Raw genomic sequence first — 22,814 nt, forward strand, 5'->3', positions numbered from 1 at the left:
ATAAATTCCCAAAGCAATAGAACTGGAAGTGATACTATTACAGCTACATTAAACACACTTATTATGTCCCGAGCCACCCCTAGGAAATGCATTAATCTTGACAAATAGGATTCCTTACGGATCCATTAAAGTTAACATCCCAATAAAAGAGTTTTGAGTTATATGGAGTGGCTATTTAGTCAGAGGAAGGTCATGTGTTGAGATTAGAAAATTATCTTCCCACCTACTGATATTACTGTGCACAGTTAGGGAAATGTTATAAGAAAATATTTAGTCTGGCCATTTGGCTCAGCTCCTCCAAATCCTTGCGGCTTCCCAACATTAACTTTTAAGTACATATATGGGGTGAGTTAAGGACAGCCTGGAGAAAATTATTCATCCCTGTGTTTTATTAGCTACTTTTGGACATGCATAGTGGGTAGGTTCACGGACCAGTTTGACAGCTGTCAGGCAGACAAGCATCATTTCTAGAAATACTGAGGTTGATCCCCCACCCGCTGGAATGCGCTTAAGCAGTTCTTTGACAGGGAGGGAATATCTCCATTTACCTTCAAGTAAGTGAAAATATTTTTGCTATAAGTGTAAGCGGGAGGAAATAGGAAATAATGGAAGGGAAAGCAAGATACGGACTATTCTAACAGTATGCTATGGCCACAAACCATTGTCCTTCAAAGGTGGCACCAGCGCTTAGTGACTGTCATTAGAAGTTCTAGTAATCTCTGAGATGGTTAATTGAATTGTGCTTGTTCAGTTTCCTAAATATTTACTTTCCAAATATATGAGATATCATCTGTTAGAAGATATTTTTCTCTGTGACTGCAGGCCTAAGAGTTTGATGGACTTCCTCTGCATGTGTTTCACAGCAAAGGACTTAATGCATTGTACAGAAAATGGGGTAATTCATGCATAAGGACAAAGTAAAAAATATGGAAGCAGGAAAGGAGAGAAGTAGAAATAATAAAGGAAAGTATAATACAACTCTTCCTTTGGTGAGTGTAAATATAGCCTTTATAATAGCCTCACATTCTTTCCTTGCAAAATTAAGCAGAGATACAAGGTTTCAAACATCATACATTCCAAATGATGATGGCTATTAGCTCTTATGAGAATTGATAATTACAATGGATAATTTTAAACTACTCAGCATCTATTATTCTTTACCTGAAAAAAATATTTAAAATAGGTTGAGCTAAGCACTGGAAACATCAGAACCATGTATTGAGAGTGAAATATGTTCAGGGAACCATGACAGATGCTAGAGAAACAAAAGTAACCCTTGTCCTTGAGGAGATCACTTTCTAATAAAGACCAGAAAAACTATCCCTGTCTCATAGCTAAAAAATAAAATAGAAGAAGCAGGTATCATTTGAGTCACAGCTAGGAGAAGCCTGTGGACTTGAAGCCATGAGCAGAGACTCTGGCTCTGGAGAAATGGAGGGACTTTGACAAAGGAAGACAGGCAGGGACGATATTGTAGAAGCAGAGGGAGAACCAAAATGAGTGTTCTGAGGAGAGATAAACAGGGGACAGTTTGAGAAGCATAAATGTCCAAATTAGTGAACACTTAGTGTAAATAGACCAGGACAGAAGTAGGATTTCAGGTTTGGCAATATTATTTGGTCCTTCCTAAAACTCAAATTTAACTGAGTGTCTAGTATTTCAGCTGGTACCTCACAGAAGCCCCTTGGGCTCTAATCTCAAAGTATTTACTTTAATGGCATTTTGAGATGAGTGTACCTTAGTGTGATCACATTGGCGTTTTGAAAATATTTTTCTGGTATTCTAGTATGATTGGACTGGACTAAGAATGGGAGGAAAAAGAAGCAGTGGCAGGTATGTTCTGTGCTCAGGGCACATTACTAAAATGCGCTTCTTCCTCTAGAGGTCATCATTACAAGCTACATGTTTCAGAGATCATGGGCTGGGTTTCTGTTTTCAAGTTCTTGTGGGTCACAGATGCCACAAAGCCTTGAAAGATGACCCTGGGCAGATAGGTCTATTTAAACAAGGGAAAGTTACCAACGGTCATAGCAGAATAAATGAAAAAAAGAGACTGTAAGAATATTAGGTGTTGGAGACCACTATGAAGCAGCTCTGAGCAAGATTTAAAATTAACTAACTGGCTTTCTATGTTTATCTGTGAGTCTGTCCCAGGTCTAGGCCCTTGCCTAGTGATGGGAGCTGATTCATAGTTAAGTGAACCTCTACAATCACTCATGCTGCCTGAGGAGTCCTGAGGTGGCCTGTGATACCAGTGATACCTCAAAAGGCAAGATGAGGCCACAGCTGGAGGACACCTTGGCTCCAACACTAATTATGTAAATAGAGACTGCAGCGGCACGCATCTCACTCCTGCAGTCTCATTCCTACCATAAATGTCATCATAGAGACAAGACGGTTCTTCTAAATTGGCATAACTGACTACTTGGAGAAGTCTTTGAAGTGACCCCAAGGTCCTGCTCATTCCCTTCCCACCCCATGCTTTCCTCAGTTTCCCCACTCTTTGTTTGGAGAAGTGATAAATATGGGCAGTCTAGAGAAGCTTTTAGTCTTAGCCCCCAGAGTCTTATACTCTGCCAAGGGGTTTTGACCCTCCTGGTGCCCTAAAATCATACCACTTGTCTCATTTATTTAAGATTTTGCTGTATACTCGTTTGGGAGATTGGAGATCTAGGTCAGAACCCAATAACTAAGCACATTTTAGAGAAAATATGGTAAAGATTCAGATACCTGAGAACTATAGTTCCTCAAGGCTTCTCTCAGAGACTCTGTGTATTGAAAGTGAATTTGACCGCAGTACCCAGACATTATTTACTCTTGTCACTGTGTCAACATTTGAACTGACAGAGCAGGTGCAGTGAATGGTTGGTAAAGCTGCCATTGCCTCAGAAAGATTGAAAGAAGCAACACTAAACACGGGATCATCACTGCATTTTTCCTACCAGCACTCACAGTGAAATGGAAACACAGTAACTATTACTAATTTTATTAAAGTGTAGTTCATGAATGTGTGTCTTTTTAGCATTCTGGATTATGAATTGAGAAATGCACAAAAAGTGCTCTGCATACCAAAACAGAAAGGCTGTCCTAAGAAAAAGAAGTCAGGCAATGGGGCTGTGAGTTGAACTAGGCACTTCTAAAAATGGAACACCATTTTTACTCAAGAGAAAAATTGAAAACCTATTGATTATCCAGATTTTAGTGTTTGGCAAACATTTTCTTAAGGCTAAGCAAAGCTAGCCTAGTACTTAAAGTAAAACAGTTAATGATGTTGGTTATCAGTTGTATGATTTGAGCTTTTAGGACAAAACTAGAATTTTAGCAAATTATCTACATCATTTATGAACCTGACCTTACTCAAAATTTTCTGATAAGTAATTAGTGGTGGTGTTAATTAATGTGTTCTTGATGTTGTCTAATGAATTATGAAAACGTTTGAGAGATCTGTATAACTCAGTAAATCTGTATTTTCTGAATGACAAGTACAGTGGGTAAAAGATCTATCTGTTCAAAGTACAAAATAGATTAGTGGATTTTAACCTAACATAATAGAAAAAAAATCGATGCCCTTTCAGATTTCACATTGCAACTAATCTTTGAGAAGCTATTGTTTTTTGAATTTGAATGTGGGTCAATATCTCAGATTATCTAACTCAAATTAGTAGTCCTGTTTCCAATACAAAATTATCCAGAAAGACTCAAAACACTAGTCATTTAAAAAAAAAAAAGCTAGTTATTTTTCAATCGCGTTTGATAAAGTCAAACTTTTCTCTATATTTCAAATAAAACCTATTACACAAGACTGTATAGACAGGATCCAGTTGCCTAAATGTGAAACTATTGGAAGAAAAAACAGGGAAATAGTTCAAGACATTGGTATAGGCAATGATTTCTTCAGTGACTCTGCAGAGCATAGGAAATAAAATAGCCAAAATAATACCAAACTACAAAGCTTCTAAATGCCAAAGAAAATAATCAACAGAGAAAAATGACAACTTAGAGAATGATAAAACATCTTGCAAACTATTCATCTGACAAAGGTTCAATAATCATAATATATAAAAAAACCTTAACAACAAAACCAATAAAAACCCTTGAATTATGATTTAAAAACAAGCAAATGATATGAATAGATACCTTGAAAAAGAATCGAAAGGTCAAAAAATTTATAAATTAAAAAATGCTCAATTTCATTAGCCCTCAGTGAAATACAAATCAAAACCACAATGAGTTATTACCCTATCCCAGGTTGAATGGGTACCATAAAAAAGATAAAAAACAAATGATGGCAAAGATTGACTTTGTATATTTCTGGTGGGAACATACACTGGTATAACATTTATGGAGAAAGAAATGTGGTATGTATGCACAACAGAATCTTATTCAGTCATGACGAAGAATCAAATCATGCTATTTTCAGGACAATGGATGAAACTAGAGACCATTATGAGATGTAAAATGTCAGGCACAGAAAGACAAATTCTGCACATTTCCCCTTTCTTATATGTGAATATTAAAACAAGCCAATCTGGATTACAATATTGATTACTAGAGACTGGGGAAGGGAGGGGGAGATAGGATGAAGGGGGGATGGATAAGGGGTAGATAGAAGTAATAATTTCTTGTGTTCTACACGATAGTGGAGGCCTTAGTTCACAATAGTCTATTATACTTTTTTAATGAATAACTACATGGCTGGAGCTTGAAGGCTATAAACACAAGGTAATTACAAAGAGATGGAAATGTTAATTGCCCCGATTTGATTAGATTATGCTTTACTTCCAGGAATTGAGTAGAATTCCATTTGGAAGGCTGCATAAAGCAGAGTGGAAAGAGTCCTTAAAAAGCCTTGACCAGTATGTTGGGAGTACCATTGTTCTCAAGTTAACAAAAAAAGGACGGGAACACTTCTGAATTGCATATTATTTTATATAAATGTGTACAGAAATATCCCACCTCCCAGAGATGAGATGTGGATGCAAGAGCACAGCATTTTGGGAATGACTTAAATGTGGTGAATGGTCTCCATTCACTTCCGTATGCCACGGAGCTAGCTCTTGTATTTGTCTCACAGCGCAAGAGCAGCAGAGTCAACTTGGGGACTCTGAAAATCATGTTCAGGAAGCGTTAGAGACTGACTACCTTTTTTAGTCTGGCTCCGGGGCTACAACTGTGGCCTCAGTCCTTCCTGTGGGTCTCTGCTGCTCCACTGAGTACTGAGGCCAGGACAAGAGGCTCTGCTGGGAGGACACAGTCAAAATAATTTAACTACTCATTCAGATGGCATTGCTTCCTTAAAGATACTGAAGCCTCAAATGCTTGCAGACTGAAGCTTTTAAGAAGGGAAAGAGGTGAGCAAATTATTAATATTAATAATTTATGTCTTTCAAATGATCTTTTGAAGTGTGCATATAATTTGTGAACATTAACTGAGAAACCATCCTTTCTGGGATGAATTGTGTGATAATTACAATGATTGTGAAGCACTTCTCTGAGTCTTCTCTTGAGGTAGATCATTACAGGTAAAAGAGCAAAATCAGATGAAACGAGGTAGCTGTGCCCTGAACCAGTCAGGAAGGCAAGTGGGATTTACCCTTGGGTTCTCATTAAGTAGCGTGACATCTAAATGCTTAGCTTGGCACCTTCCACTTTGTAAGGACTCAACTGCTAAGTGGATCTGAAATAGCTCCCATAAATCAGTGTGTGTGACAGTGGCATATAACATGCTAGACGGAGTAGATAATCACGTCTGTGCGGTGACTTAACAAGGCAGGCAATGTCTCTTCTCCTGAAAGCGGCCGACGAAAGTACTGTAGTACCTAAAATTTCGCTGTGGTTGATTTTGATTTTGGCCATTGTATTATGCCCTAATTTCTAATCAGCACTCATGTTCCCAAATTCAAGCATCAATTCCCCTCCCCTTGAATTTATTAAAGCAATAATAGAGTAGTGTGAATTAGTCTAACAGTTCTTCCTTCTATGATGTAAAGGTTTGTCATGCAAAGCCAAAAGAACTTGGCAAGGGAGAGGATGTTCCTTGAAAGGGAAAAAGGATTGCTTTTTATGGTCAGGTCATCTATATTGCATAGTTCTGCCTTTCTTTCTTCACTATCATCCAGCTACAGATCAGTCAGCTGGAATAGCCTCCATCCCTATAATTTTGCTTCCCAGGGAAACAGCACAATTATAATTTGCACTGGAAGTTGGCAAGGTGAAGACTAAGTTTAACTGTATCTGTAAGTACCTACTAAACCGACACTCTCTTTTCCTCATTTTCTCTCATTTTTATTTACTTCCTCTGACCTTCCTATGCCATGCTAATGTTTTACAAAGTGTGGAAGGATTTATTTACCCAAGGACACTCTGGCAGGAACAGCTCTCCGGTCAATCCAGAATGAAACCCATGAAAGCATCACCATCAACATAGCTGGAAAGTAGGTTTGCAGCACAAAGAAGAAGATATGCCTCCGTAGCACAAAGTTGATGAAAAGCCTACAGTACCAACCTATGAGAAAGAACCAAAGTTTTCATTAGGATAGGCTTCTTCTTGTGGAAGCGTAGAAACAGTACTCTTAGAGAAGGAACTCACTTCTTTAGCCATTGAACTCTTAAGGGATTTGGAACTTGACATTCTCAACTCTGTTTATCTGGCCTTAGGTGGGATCTGGGCCTGGTCCTCTACCACTGTTGGCTCAACCATCCTGATTAATGATTTATTCAAAGATCCATCTTTAATGTCCATACCTGTAGTTTGAGGTTCAGGAACGAATGGTAATTATACTGTGTGGGTAGTCTTTAAAGACTTTTCTCCAAGATAGATTGGTTGTTGCACTTTTTCTGCAAGAAGGAAAGACTTCAAACAAGACCATGACTACTAAAGAAAAGGTCTGTAGAAGGCACTATTAAGTTACTGGATTTTAACCTGGGATTCAAAGAGGAGGAGTCTCATGTCTCATGCACACATTTCTAGTAGATGTTACATTGCTTTATTCCATGATAACTGAAATGCCAGTCTAATTAAATTTGTTATAATAAGGCCATGGATAGTAAAGTGGATAGAAATTATAACATATTTATGAATATTTTTAATGATTAGTTTTTCTGAAGAGCATTTTATTTTGAAATGAAATTATTTAAAATGCATAGATTATACACTAAAATTTAAAAAACAAAATCATAGGTATTGCAAATTTATAAAATTTCTCTGATAGTTTTGTAGTAATTTCTTAAGAAACCCAACAAGGCAAAACTACTGGATGGATAAGGTAAATATTCATGCATTTTGGATTGAGACATACACTGACCCAAACTTAACTTTCAGCCTCTGTTCCTAATCTCCAACAAGTGACCATGTTTGCCTTTTCTTCTTTTGAAGAGCAAGGCGTTCACTCTATCAGTTGATATATATGCCTCAAGATATATTTGCTTCAAAAATACAGCAGATACATACCCTAAAATTAAAGTTTATATTACTTTTTAGCTACTCATCATATTGTATTTGCCACTCACTTTATTACTGTGTGCAATTAAGTATTTTGATTATGGTTGTGGCATATGATAGGAACATATCTGCCTTTATAGCTTCACATAATTATGTGGTTAAAAAAACAAGAATACCTATAAAAATAATTCATAAAGATACTATGCAAGCCATCCCTTTGTATTTATAGAGAATTTGTCCCAAGACCCTCTAAGAGATCAAAATCTATGAAACCTCAGGCTTCCCATATGAAACGGTATATTTGCATATAATTATGCACATATTCATGTACGTTTAAAATCCTCTCCATATTATTTAGAATACTCAATACAATGTAAATTTGATATATAATTATTAAGCCATATTATTTAGGGAATAAAACGAAAGATATTCCATCTTTTAAGAATAATTTCTATTCAGTTTGCTTTTTCTCTCCTTCCCTCTCTGTCTCTGTCTCTGTCTGTCTGTTTGTCTCTCTCTCTGCAGTGTTGTGGAGCAAACTCAGACCTCACACTTACTAGGCAGTGTTGGGAGCTCGACCGAGTGATATGAGGCCTGTGGTGAGGAGTGAAGCCTGAGCTAGATTGCCCCTCCCGTCGACCGAGTGATATGAGGCCTGTGGTGAGGAGTGAAGCCTGAGCTAGATTACCCCTCCCATCGAGTATGCCAAGATGGCGCCCATTTCCTGCTCCCTAGCTAGTAAACAACACGCCCTGTAAGCTAGTCTGCCCAGCAACAGCTGACGCTGGCCAATCAGCTCGTCTTGCCTACTTTGATGTGATTGGTCGATGTGTCCATATATATGCTGACACCACCCCTGGGGCGAGAACACACACCAAGAAGAGGGACTGCTGAGAGAAGCACACAAGGAGCCGTAGGGAACGGACCAGAGGAGGCTTCCCTCAGGCGGGATCCGAGATCCCGGAACAGGGCGTACGGAGAGAGAAAATAAATCAGAGGCTATCCGCCGACTACTCGTGTCGTGTGTTTTTTCCTGCCGGCCGGGATCGACACCGACAAGGCAGGTGCTCTACCACTGAGCTACATCTTCAGCCCTGTCTCTTTTCTTTCCTCTTAATTTTCCAGAGAAAAATGAACTCTTTTTTGAGGTGAAGAGGGGTAGTCAGGAAGAAGAAATGCTGCTGTCTTGTAACTCTTCCAGGGCGGAAAGTCTGGGGATGAGACTGTAGGGGGAGTCACTTTGCCAGGAGTCACTTTGCCAGAAGTCACTTTGCCTGCCAGGAGAAATAGTGCTATCTTGGAAAGATATGGAACCCTCATTGTGGGAAGTGTTAGAATTTCAAACTCCAGTTTGATGATTTTGTTTGCTGAAAGCTCTCAAGTTCTAATTTTGCTGCTTCTTCTCCATATCTGGTCAAGCCAAAAAATCAATCAAAAAACAAAACAAACAAACAACTCCCCCAAAAACCTCCTGAATGTGTCCTCTTCTGTCACCTGTGAGAACCATGCAAGTCCTGCCTGCCCAAAAAAGGAACCCCTATTTAGCTCCACTCCCAAATGGTCACAAAACCCCAAACCAGCCATGACTTTTTGTTCTCTTAAGCCATTTCAGACCTGGTTAGGAGGCTGTGCTTTTTCTCTCAGGAAAGCCCATTCTGTGAGTGAAAGATCTCTTGGTAGCCTGTTATTATATGTAGGGCATCACTAATTTCGACATGTGAACCAACTTTTGGGTGTGCGTAGGGTCCATCTCCCTTCATTCGGCTGCCATAGGGTAGAAAGAATGGGAATCGTTGACAGAGCTAGGAGTGTTGGGGTGCATCTGTAATCCAGCACATGGAAGGTTGAGGCAGAAGGACTGCAGAGTTCAAGGCCAGCCTGAACTACATAGTGAGATGTTGTTTAAAAAAACAAGACAAAAGAAAGAAAAAAATTATGACTATTAAAAAATAAAAATAAAGGAGAGAAAAGGGCTGGAGGAATTATATCCAGGAGAATGGAGAAGAGAGTAATATTTGGAGAATCAGTGCAAAGACAGGATTCAAGGTTTTCACATGTGCAAAACCTCTAACGGCCTTTTCACACACACTTTTTAAAAGAGTCAAGATGACAATGTTGATGAACATGGTGATGATGACAGAGATTAATTTTTATGATAACAAATATCCTTAACATTTGTCAAGCATTTTAAGTATTATAAGTTGTTTAATTATATTAACTCAAGTATTCTTACAGCTCTATAAGGTGGAGAATATAATGAAACATTTAAAGATAAAGCAGTTGAGGATAGAGAGATTGAGTGACTTGTCTAAGATCTGCTGTTAATAAATGATAGGACAAGGTTTGGATTCTGGCAATTTCCTCCCAAGACTTACATCTTTAGCTGACACATTATGCTGTGATACAAAGTAATTATTCAATATGTCCCTCAGGGGCAAGAGTGATTTCTTTTTCCTTTGTGAGTCTATAGCATGTGACTCTGAGGAGCTTTGAGAAGGATGAAGATAGAAGACCTTCGCTACTTGCTGATGTCACTAGCTACGTATAGGTTTTGGCAATGGTATTATTGAAGGCAATGTCAAGAAGGAAAGTTCAGCTGTAAAGTGGAAGCTAATTACATTTCTTGCTCTTAAAACTACATCCAGATAGATACATACATTTTCTGTATAGATGATTTGAGAATGCTGGTTATGGTTGGTGGTTATAATAATAGGAATGAAGAAAAAATATAAAATCCTTTTTGAGTCAACAAATACATCTTAACTGGATTAACATCTGAGAAAGACAGTTGAATTGGATTCTCAGAAGACCATGTTTGAAAATCCATGGATAATGTGAAGCAGAGTTATACAGCTGTGAGCTGAAAGAAGTTTCTAAATGTGATCTTTCCAAAATCTTGGGGATAGTTAAATAAATCTACAGATGATCATTTGTTTGATACGTATAAATATAACTTCCAAAATGCCTTACTCTGACATTTTTTCCTATTCTTGTAATCCTTCTCATTAAAAATGTATACATTTTAACAAATTTAAAAACACAAAGTGTGAAGTAAAATTGGAGATCTCTCTAATCTATACATACTCATTTCTCAGAGGTTTCTTTTGATGTTGCTAGACTTTTCAAACAAATACACACACACAAGCACACACACTCAATACAAATACACACCTAAATGTATAAACATCTTCTTCAATAACAAATATAAGATTGTATTCTGTAAGTTACTTTTTAAACAAAAATTGTTATGAACACCCGGGATTTAGGTCAGTGGCTTTAAGTGCCTGCATGGCAAGTGCGAGGTTGTGAGTTCAATCCCTGGTACAAACAAAAAAAAAAAAAAAATTGTAATGAATAACCTTTTATCTCATACTATATAGACCTGTACATTTGACCTAATTCTATTCTGTTTCACTGAGGAACCAAATTTGATTCCTTGAAAATGTAATTACACTTCAATGTTAAGGATTTATAATTCATTTTAAAATCCTTAAAAATATCTTTGGAGCAATAATAATTTCAATGTTAAGTATTTGGTCCTACTTTTTATAGATTCTAAATATGATGAGAGAAAAATCAGTGTTGAGACTGTCCAATGGGGTTTAGGAAATTTAAAAGGGTTCTAAATATTTCCAAGATAGCACTACTTCTGATAGGCAAAGAACAAATGAAGAGACTTTGGCAGTGATAGGATGACTTAGGAATGAAGTTCGAATTTGGAAGTGAAATCGCACCTCTTCGTTTAAAGAAAATGGATGGACATATCTTCATGGATACTTGGGCTTCAAAAATCTGAAGAAATATCATTGTTATATTATATGTTTATACAATCTGTGCAGGAAATAATACTTTTGGATTTCTATGCTTCCTATATATCATTTCACATAACCATTAAACATTACAAAGTTCTATTCACAATTTATCATCTCTTAGTTATTTTATTATAGAAGAAATAGTAACAAAATAATATAATAATATAAAAATTACAAATCATACTTCATATGTATAATTGTTCATTGTATATATTACTTTATATATTGATTTAATTTAATGTAGGACTAAGAATATTAAAAATCCTGATAATATATATATATATATATATATATATATATATACTTGTTTATATATAAAAAAGAAAAGGGAGAAGAGAAAAAATATGTTAATGGAGTTATTCAATGAAATAGGATTGATAAAGCCCTTTTTCTTTGTACTTTTCTAAGTTCAAATTGTCTACCATTTATTCTTTTATTCAAGACACCCTTAAACAATTTCAATGAGCCAAGAATATACCAGTGATCAAAACACGTGTGTCTTACTTGTATGCCCAAAAGGCAACAAACATGATTAACATAAATAACATCATTTGCTAAATCTTAAGCAATTAGACCAATACTGGGATGAAATAGAATGTTTCTTCTGGATCTTAATTGTCTATGAGTTATTGGTTCTAGAAATTCAATTAGCTACTCTGAGATGTAAATCTGGTTTCACTTTTAAAGATGCAAGCTTTTAGAAAATTCTGTAATTCCTCTCAGAGATCTGCAAACAGTGGGAGACCTCTGAGAAGCACAATCAAAACTGAGTCTGTCAAAGGATTTAGTCGGGACAGCTCTGAACCTCAGGACTTCTGTGAGCACAAATCCTGGCCTGTGCATGATTCACTGAGTCATAAATTGCATTTTATCTGTCATAAAAGATGCCTAATACTAGTAACTAGCATGATGATGGGATTGATGGTGGTGGATGGGGAGTGGTGGAGGGAATGAGCCTGAAGGGGCTTCTAATCTTAATTAGCAGGAATCAAATACAACTTTTAAAAGTGTCTTAGATAAATGCTGCAAAATAAAATAGCTATCTTAATACTCAGTTTTGAATGAATTTCCTATTGACACAATAATGTTTTTTATTGATTCATTTGGTTGATTTTATTTATTTAGCATCTATCTCGCATCAGTTGTGTCAGGCACTTGGGAGCTGGGGGAAAAATGGTCAGTAAGGTGGGAAGATTCCCTAATTTCTTTATAAGTAAAAACTTAGACAGTAAAGTATTCTAATGCTTCAGATTCTGAGTGATCACAAGTGCTTGAAGACAAATCAAAATGGGTTAATGGTGAAGGAGGAGGTTTATTTTAGGCAAGAGAAAGCCCAGAGTGAAGAGGTACTTGGGACAAACTTGTGAATGAAGGCAGGAGCTGGTTATGAGCAGATGATTAGGGGAAGCATTCCAGGCACAGGGGAGAGAGGCCACAGTACAGGTCTGTAGTGAGGTGAGATGTGTGTGTTGGAGGACAAGTAAGAAGGCCAGAGGGGAGACTGCGATGGAGGGTGGGGACTATGCGTAGAGTTCAGAGCTGTAAGCAGGAGGTAGATCATGTTAAGAAGCTTGAATTGGGTTAGGAGTACAACTGCAAAAAGTTGAAGAACTTTAAGCAGGAAAAAACTATGACCTTTATGATTCAAAAGACCACTCTGTGTGCTGTACTGAGAGTAACTGGAAGAGCCAAGGAGGGAAACAAGGTATCCAGTTAGACATTCCCAGGATATTGGAAGGTGTAATGCATTGAAATGTGGAAGCAGCTGTCTGCAAAACGAGAGGAACGATGTTATTAGTGAAATGGGTCTCTTTTTTGGATTCAGGTCCATTCATACGTTGTGGTAGTTTGCAAACAGAAGGGGGTATGTAAGTACTAAAGAATCATTCACATAAAATGCTGTACCTGTGCTGCTATAGAAAGCTAATCCACTGGATGCACTGAACTCCTCAATGAAGAACTGAGAAAGGGAAATGTGCTCTTCAGTATTTAAGGATTTGTTCCCACGTTTCCAGTATAGCATTAGATCATCCTCATTGTAAGCATCTAAAACAAGACAGTAGAATCCCTGTAATTGCAATGAACTCTTCTAAATTCTATGAGGTGTTTAACCAATACATTTCTCCAGTTCCTAGTCCAATGGCACATACTTATTTGGTACCAAAAGGTTTTGCCAAAAGACTGATCATACCCATACTTTCAGAAAGGGAAAAAAATTGTTAAAAACTAGACCCTTAGGACTGATATTGTGGTGAGGCTTTTCTTACTCCTTATATGTTGTGCTAAAACTTTCCAAATAGTGGCTCCGCTGTCTGAATGTGGTATCACTCAGCATCAAGCCAGACCTCAGAGTGGTGCCACAGCATTGTTTAACAGTCCCAGGGCTGACTTAGATCCTTAGGTTCTTTCAGTCTGTACCTCTGTTGGATGAAATTACACAATGAGGCCAGTTCACAATGAATTTTCTTCCAAAATTGAAGTTGCTAATGAAATTATAGAGGAACATCTGCAGAGAGATCAATGCCAGCCCTTTGTCCAAGTTGAAAAAAAAAAAAACTAAAAAAGTGAGCAGGGATATAATAGCTCAATAGCACAGCACCCGCCTGGCAGCACGAGGTCATGAGTTCAATTCCTGGCACAAAAAAAAATTCAGCCAGCTTTTAAGACAGCTAATAAAAAATCACTGATGGGTCAAAGAAAGCTGGCTCAGATGTTCTTGCTTATGGGGCTTATACCTAGCTGGGTTTTTCTAGTGAACCAATACACAGTTAATAGAGATTGTGACTCATCTGAGCTATCCAAATGTGGAAAGTCTGGGTCAGATTTACATAGTAACATTAGAAGTATACATCTTTTTAGGAGCTGTGCCCTCATAACATTGTGCAAACTGCAGAATATGTTCTTATTAAAGCTTCCTGCCTCCTAAACCTTATTTGAGAGAAAACTAGCCTTGTCCTTATTTAAAAAAAAAAAAAGCAAAACAACAAAACAAAACACAGATGTTTGGTAAAATATATCAAGATTCTTAAATATATTCAAGATGCTTGCTAAGAGCATGTTTGTTTCTTGGCAAATATGTGATGATGTGCTTAGATGATGTATACTCACTCCATCAAGCAGTAAGACTTACAGCTTTCCAGTTCAAGAGAACAGTTTTGAGTGTCAAGAGGAAACCTGCTGAAATCCATAAAGCACATGGCTGAAACTGTTACCCTATAAAAAGAATGAGAAGAAGAAAATTGCAGACCATTTAACCATATGGCCTAATTAGCAACATCGAGGCTTCTTTACTGTTTGTCTGTGTGTGTGCCTTTCAAGAATAATGTAAAACAGGTGTTACTGTCTTCTGTCCAAAAAATATACAGTAGGAGGAAACAAAGCAAGCAGCCTGGTGACTCGCTTAAGACACAGGTTAATGAGTGAATTCCAGCTCCCATTATTGCTTTTGACCTCACCATTTTGTGGTTGGTCCCATCTGTATTTTCTAACTTCAGTGTACATTTCAAACTGACATGATTTTAAATAGACTGAAACACTTCCTGCTTTTGGGAAGACCCAAACATTAATAGCCTCTAACAACAAAGGTTTGTGATTTTGGTAAATACATCTATCAGTAAGAGTTTCCTTCATAAAGCGACTGTACTGAAAAAAAATAGTCTTTTCAGTAGTGAGGAAAAAGCCCAGGGTGCATTAATCATGGATCTATGTGCAAAAATGCATAATTCAGGTGGTGCTTTTAAGTCAAAAGGTTTATTTCTGATGAGGTTTTTTTTTTCATATTTTATAGTCTAGATTTTCCTGGCTTCAGGCAGAGTCTGTTGTACTATGATCTTGCCTCAGAGTGGAAACTTTGGTATCACAATAGCAGATCAGAGGTTCATAAAGATCCCCCAAGCAAGTCTGTAAAACCAAAGGAAACAGATGCTCCTGTACATAGTGCCCTGAGTTAATCAGAAAAGTAGAATCATTTTAACTTCTGTTGGCTGAGTTCTACTGTCAATAATTGCACACCAAAGTGCCAAGCCTGGAAAGTATGTGACTTTGTGTAAACAAAGCACTTCAAAGGTAGCATATTACTAGTGTGTAAAAGCTGGAAAGGACCTCTGAGGTCATTTAGTTCACCTTTTTCATATTACACATGAAAAAAAACTAACAACTGTATTAGTGAGCTTTCCTGTCTCTGGGACACTGCACCTGACTTAAAGGAGGTGAAGTTTAATTGGGCTCCATGAAGAAATATCCTGGTACAAATACATAATGGAGCAAAGAAGCTTAGTTCATGGCAACTGAGAAGGAGAGAATGGAGACAGTGCCAGAGAGGAAGGAACCATGGATCATATATAGCACCCAAGGTCATACCTCCGTGACCCATCTGGATCATACTCAGAAGTGAGCTTTATTAATCTCCTAGGCAACTCCCAAGCCAATCAGGTTGACAACTAAGCTTAATGGTCACAAGGATTTAGGGGGTTAGGTGGTAAGGTGGTATCTGAACCAAGCATGGAACCAGGTAATTGATTCTGGGCTTAAATGTGCATGTTCTTGGATGCCAGTAAAGAGTTATGCCAGTAACAGTTTGAGTTCTCCTAAATTCTGGAAACTCCAGGATCACTTTCAGGTTCCATGACTCCCTAGGAAGTCTCATAGAACTCATCAAAGCTGTTGTGTTCATGATTACCTTTTTTATAATGTACAAGTTAAAATTCAAAATGGGGATAAAAACACAGGTCAATGAGAGACCAGGAACAAGTTTCCCAGTGTCCTTTTCTGTGGAGTTAAAGTGTTCCATTCTCTTAGTGACAACATGCCTAAAGTACTGTGAATCAAGGAAAGCTTGCTACACAAATTTTAACTGAAAGTAGACTGTATAGTCATGGTTAATCACCCATGTGGCTGACATTAGCCTCCAGCTCCTTCCAAAGGTCAAGCTAAAACCACGTGGCTCAAACTAGCACCATGAACCACACTGTGAGCATAGATCACCTGGCATCCTCAATGGATTCTAGGAAAGCAAAAGCTGTTACACAGTAGATTAGGTCAAACAACTAGAGCTTCTCCCTCAAGACCCTGGCAAGGGACAAATCTTTCTTCTTAGGAAATGAAAGGCAAGAAAAACCTACCAAGTTTACCCTTACCATTCATCCTTTCACCAAACAAAATTTAAAACAGTTGATTCCTGGAAAGATATTGCTATTCTGGCTTCAATTCCTAGTGAACTGATTCCCGTACTTATGAGTTGTATGATACCTCTGATTTTAAAGTCTGATTGAGAACTGTACTTTTCATTACTGTATTTATAAAAACATTGACAGCCTTTATGGAATGGTGGCAACAGCTCCTTTGTCCCTTTTTTTTTTTTTTTTAAATTCTGGGGGATTGAAGCCATGGCCTTCACATTGAGCTGCATTTCAAGTCATTTAAAATGTTTAAAAAATTTTTGAGACAAGGGTCAGGGGTTTAGCTCAGTGGTGCAAGTGCCTGCTTGGCAAATGCAAGGTCCTGAGTTTGATCCATGGCACACACACACACACACACACACACACACACAAAAAGGTTGAGACAGAATCTTACTACTTTATAGGATATCTTTAATGAGCAAAAATAATGTGTATCAGCTTTTTAAAAAAACTGCCAATATAACAACTTAACACAAAACTGGGGTTCAAAACAAGAGAAATTTACAGTTCTGGAGGCCAGAATTTAAAGTCATAATCATTGGGCCATAATTAAGGTGTCAGAAAGGCTCTGCTCCCTTAGGACTTATTGGGAGAACATCCATTCACCTTATAACTTCTATTAGTTGTTAGTATTCTTTGGTTTGTGGTCACATTTCCTGCAGCTCTTGTGTGTGTATAAACTTGGCCTCTGCCTTCCTATTATAGGATTCTTATGATTGAATGCAAGTCCCCTCAGATAGTTCAGGATAACCTCCTCATTTTGAGATGTTTCTTCACACCTGCAAGTATCCTTTTTGCCATATAAGTTAACTTTCACAAGTCTCATGGATAAAGATGTGGGTATCTTTTGGTATCTCACATTTTTTAGCCTACTATAGAATATTCCTGAGTTTTTTAGGTCATTTAAATAGATTGTTTGTATTTACCAAACAAGTTTAGAATATTTATTACAGGCCATTCAATATTCATCGGGTTCATCTGAATAAAAGAAAATATAGGACAAAAGAAGGACTGCTGTTTTGAATTAAAAATAGAGAAACAAAAATGGAAGTGAGAAAATTAGCACTAGCTTGGATAATGGCTATGATTTCTCCTGAAAAATAAAGGCGATAGCTAAGATAATTATAAAGCTAATACAAGATTCCCAGTAGGCTGCAGGGGTGGTGGTGATGGTGGTGAGAAGCAGGTTGGCACACCTGTAAACTTGTGTGCTACAATTTTAAGGAGTTTTTACAGTTCAGCCCCACTTTATTTGTTCAACCAGCATATACCAGAGTATAGTTAGGATGGAAGCTATTCTTTAAAATGTGGATGTTAGAACATCGCTGGCTTGTTTCCTGATCTTCAACACTATTACCGCACAGTGATATTGTGAGTTTAGTCTGAAGAGACCCAGCAGCTTTGGTACGAAAGCCGCAAGCCAAGGAAATCAAAGAGAGTAGAGAACTTTCCTCACCTGAGACTGAAGAGGACATTCCCATCAGGATGAACTCGCAGCATGATGTTTCCCATAGTCGTATCATGGATGAAGGATCTTTTAGAATGGACAAAAAAGATATCTGGAACCCAAATCTTTTCGATTAATCTATGATCAAAGGTCATGCTTTTGTTTGTCGTGCTAGGAAAGGACAGCCTTTCATCTTTCCAGTAATGCCTGAGATAAAAAGTCATTGTAAAATCCTGGGCAGAAAGAGAAAGATCAATCAAAACCAGCAGGAATAAGATTCAGAATCACTTTCTGGGACTGATTCCTACAGGTGTTAATAACTTGTAGGTGAATGATATATATTTTACTTTCAGGTAAATGTAATGTGAAGCTACTTAGCTCAAGTTTTGAATTTCCCTTCACATGGAATCCACTTAATACCAATAGTTTCTAGAAGTTATAGATTATTCAAATGGGAAACAGAGTAGTCAGGACAACATTTCTATGTAAGCTTTCTGGTATATCACCTGAAGAGATCTCAGAAGAGGACATAAAGCTCCAATATTTGCCTCTTAATTTACATGATTTCTTTTCTTAACCTAGATAAACATTCACTTTTAGAATTGTTTTCATTCATAATTTTGCATTATTTTTATTAAAGTATCTCACCTAAATTGAATAAACTACAGTCTCCCCCAAATTTATTATAATTAATGGGAAGCAAGAGGTCCTAAATAGATGGTGATCTTTTTCTGTTTGAGAAAGTGAGGAAGAAAAGACCCATGAAAGATGATTATCAAAGTTTAGTTTGCCAAAAAAAGTCACCTGTGACTTTTGTTGAAATGGTACATTTCCTAGAAGCTGTTCCCAGAGATTTTGATTCAGTAAAACTCAATAATTTGAATTTTCCTATGAATCTCAGTTATAAGGATATCAAATTGAGATGAAGAACCATATTAGCACTATTTTAGCTAAAAATTTAGTCAATTTTGGTTTTGATTGGATTTCAAATATTATAGTTAACATTTTAGTTATTTGAATAGAAAATCTGCTAACTTGATCCAAATCACTGGGTGTGGGAAGAGACAGTGTGTTTTACTTTTCACAGTTGTTTACATCTTACTATCTTTTAGCTCCCCCACAAATCCATCTTTTCTTGAAACAATCTGTATAATAAAACTTTGGCATTCATTATACAAACAAAGGATATGTTTCAGTAAAGTACAAATACGTCACCAATTAATTGCAAGCTCGCTTGTTTTTCCTGGGTTCAGAATTGAAGTACATTGTATTATTGCTCTGGATTAGTCTGGGAGTATTAGCCATGTGTAATTTTGACCTAGAGTAAGGGCACATAAATAGAATGATTCATTCATTAAGCATAACACTATCCTACAGGGAACTGTGTGGGTTACTGCAGGATTGCATTAATAAGCATATCTTTACAGTGAGTTGCTCAGTCTGATCTGAAGTTCACTGAACAAACACTGAGCTTTTGAAGTCAAATTGCCAAACATGGTGCATGTCAGTGATACATCACTGTCACTGTTGGCTGGCCTTATCATGATGCAGGCAGAACAGCATGCTGGGAGAAGAAAGACAAAATTTAAAGACCCTGAAAATGAATTCAGAGTGAGAAAAGAAGGGATATGAAGAAATTTAAAATTTAACCCTGAGAATAGGGTGAATGTCATTGATAATTAGAAAGCATTTTCAAATTGGACATATTTAATACAATTTTATCTAGTATGAGGCAGCAAAGTTAACCTTATTGGAGAATAAAGATGATGTCCAATTTTAGGGTCTGCAGAAATAGACTGAGAATTTTAGATACTGATTGGGTAATTCAGAGATAACTTAGATACTATGCAAAATAGGGGAAACAAATGCTTGTTTCTGCAATGTGACAAGAGTGGGGACTGAGGAAGAACTGTCTTTGAGTAAGGAAGGGCCGAAGCCTTCTGAACAGACACTTTTAGAAATGAATTAAATTGGCACTATTTCCTTTGGGAGAGTGGTGGCAAAATGAAGAAAATGTTAACTGATCACCAAATTGAACTGGAGTAAATATCAGATTAGATAATGGTAAAAGTTAGAACAACTACCAACAGAAGAGTTCACAGTTAGAAACAAGGTATAATGATTCACAGATGCTTTTTAGACTTTTTATGCGTCTTGAAATTTTCATCCAGTTAGTTTTTTTTGAAGAATTACTATAAATAAAAATATTAGGTATACAGATGAAAAGATTTGATTTTAGCAATTTGTATTTTTTAGGACCTGATTCTTTAAGAGATCCCTGCTTAGCTTTCTTTCTCCCTCTCCCTATCTTTTATGCTTTTATCGTTTGTGGTATTTGCTTACAAAAATAATATATTGAATCTAAATTTCCAGACTGCATTCTATGATAATAACCATATGCTATGGCTTGTGTTTCAAAAAGTTTTATTTTTAAAAAGTATCTATAAAAAAGTATCTAAAGCAACTTTTGAAAACTTCCTAAGAACATACATGCAACAGATTGCAGAAAAGGAAATGAAGTGCAAGAATTTATTGATGTAAAAGTGTCCATTAAATAAGTAGATTGGGCAAATAAAAAATCTCTTTGGATGGAAAATGGAATTTTAAAAACAAAAGTTTAACTTCTCTATTCATAGAAGAGTTGGTTTTACTGAAAGACATGATTTCCTTAGAAGACACGATTTCCCATGGATGTGGAATTTAAAAAGGTTGAGTTTGTAGAAGTTGAGAGTATAATGGAAGTTATAGAGGCTACTGAGGGCAGTTGGGGAGGTGAAATGGGAAATTCTTGTATAATAAGTTATAGTTAGGATCAAGAAATTCTGGTAAGCTATTGCAAAACTAGGTGGTCTTAGATAACGTTAATAAACTACATATTTCAAAAAGCTAGAAGAAAGAATTTTGAAAGTCACCATGAAGAAATGATAAATGCTTAGTAGGTGTTTATTCTGATTTAGTTCTCTTGATTATACAATGTATATATGTATTGAAGCACCACACATACACTGCAAATATATACAAGTTTTATGTATCATTTAAATAATTACAAATCCCAAACAACCAAAACCAAGCATAAATCCAGCCTTCCATGTTTAAAACAGAAAAGAAAGGAGAATTGCAAAGGACCCTGAGAATCAGGTTAGTGATTTCAGGCTGAGTCTAAGGAAAAACAAAGCCTGAATTCTAGGGCCAATGAGAGCAGGCAGGGCTTGTGCAAAGACATTCAAAATTACATAGTTTGAAACTTTGGGTGTGTCATTGAGGACCTAAAACTGAAATGCAAACCATGCTCAAAACATATCCATGAGGTGCACCTTACTTACGGTGCTCACAAAGTGCTGTCACTAACACTTGCATGTGATGGAAGCACAATGAAAAGGAATTATAAAATCAGCAGAACTAGAGAAAGCAAAATGAAATGGGAAGAGTGACTCAGCACATTCTTCATTTGGTGTAAAAAATAAATTAAGAGGTTAAGCAAAACTCTGAGACCCATTAACAAATTAGCAAGAGTGGGTAGAAAGAAATTACATATCTGAAAACAAGTATGCTACAGAGAATTTAGCCACAGAATTAACTATTCTTTCTTAGTGTAAAATTCTGAAAAACACTTAACATTCCTTAAATGCAAATTAGCTCTGATAATTATGTAGACAGAGAAGGTAGTTCTAAATTAGGAATAGAGAAAATGAAATGGAAAAAATGTGGCAAAGAGGATATTATAGCACAAAAATAAAATGATAAAACCAGGTTAAGGGAAAAAAGAAATTATAAGAAGCAGGCATGTTAAAATGCCACAGGAGAAGGAAATTGATCAAAAAGTAAAAGGATAAAAAGGTGGTTAGCATCAAGTTTTATGAGCATTGCTTGACTAGTAATATTTCTTAAAATACAGATATTTCACTGCAAGACAAAATAATGGCAGTTTCTTCTAGTGTCCCATAACATACAAAGAAATTCACAAAAATTTCTTAAAGTTTTAGTCTTATCAATTTAAAAAAATCTGCCTTTTACTATTGGTTCACAGATAAACAGAAATAATATTTGTAATATCTGGATGCTGTCTATGAAACTTGGTTCAATCTTCTGTCATTTTATAGGTAAGGATTTGAGGTTATGATTTTATATCATGGATGTGTTATGACCATCCTTATATATTATTTCTAGTTCAATTATATAGATACATTATATCATGATGTTCTATAGTGCCACTGAAAAGCCATTAAAGGTAAAAAATGGGAGTTAGAAAGATAATCATGGAGCTGGGGATTTAGCTCAGCGGCGTAAGCGTCTGCCTTGCAAGCAGGCAGTCGTGAGTTGGGGCCCTGGTACCGATAAAAACGAAAAAAGACAAAAAAAAAGAAAGATAATCATAATCAAATGCTGAATATCTGAGTAAGAGTAAAGCAAACACGATTCTACTATTAAGCAAAGTAGGAAAGAAATAACAAGTAGCTAAAACATTATTTAAAACACCAGTGATTTTGCCACTATTAAAGTCTACATTTTTGGGAAAAGTTCAGGAGCTCATGGAGAAACTTACCATGTCAACCTCTGAAATGCTGTCAACGCTTTCAACCTGGACATCTATGCCTACTGGCACTGGAGATCCTTTAGAAAGAAGAGCAGATAGTGGACTGAAAAATTCATTACAAGATTTTGGAAACATCCAGAACAGAGAATAACCATTGTGTGTAAATCATAAATGAAGTATTTTTTGAGTTTTTATAAACAACATCTTTCTCCATTACCTATTGAAACAGTTACTGTAATTCAATTATAATGACAAAGGCACATTTTCAAATAAATGCTAGTCTAATAACATTACTCATTTGTTTGGAAATATTTCAGTATTTTCATTCCATAAAATAGAAGTAGTGTCTACAGTTTTATTTCAACATTTTAAGAGTACTGGCTAACAAAGGAGAAGATTTAAA

At 36.5% G+C, this 22,814-nt stretch overlaps 1 protein-coding gene across 1 annotated transcript in view; it reads right to left on the reverse strand.

Annotated features, from left to right (window-relative positions):
* Positions 1 to 22,814, reverse strand: part of Gabrr3 (gamma-aminobutyric acid type A receptor subunit rho3) — a 49,687-nt gene that overhangs the window by 10,491 nt on the left and 16,382 nt on the right. The window contains exons 3-7 of the mRNA XM_063224803.1: positions 22,421 to 22,488; positions 17,887 to 18,110; positions 14,384 to 14,466; positions 13,159 to 13,299; positions 6,353 to 6,505 (exon numbers count right to left, since the gene is read on the reverse strand). Coding sequence (XP_063080873.1) covers positions 6,353 to 6,505; positions 13,159 to 13,299; positions 14,384 to 14,466; positions 17,887 to 18,110; positions 22,421 to 22,488 — 669 coding nt within the window. The remainder of the gene's footprint in view (positions 1 to 6,352; positions 6,506 to 13,158; positions 13,300 to 14,383; positions 14,467 to 17,886; positions 18,111 to 22,420; positions 22,489 to 22,814) is intronic.

The sequence above is a fragment of the Cavia porcellus genome, unplaced genomic scaffold (assembly GCF_034190915.1).
Source record: "Cavia porcellus strain 051 isolate PalLab524CR breed Dunkin Hartley unplaced genomic scaffold, mCavPor4.1 scaffold_15, whole genome shotgun sequence".
Lineage (NCBI taxonomy): Eukaryota > Metazoa > Chordata > Mammalia > Rodentia > Caviidae > Cavia > Cavia porcellus.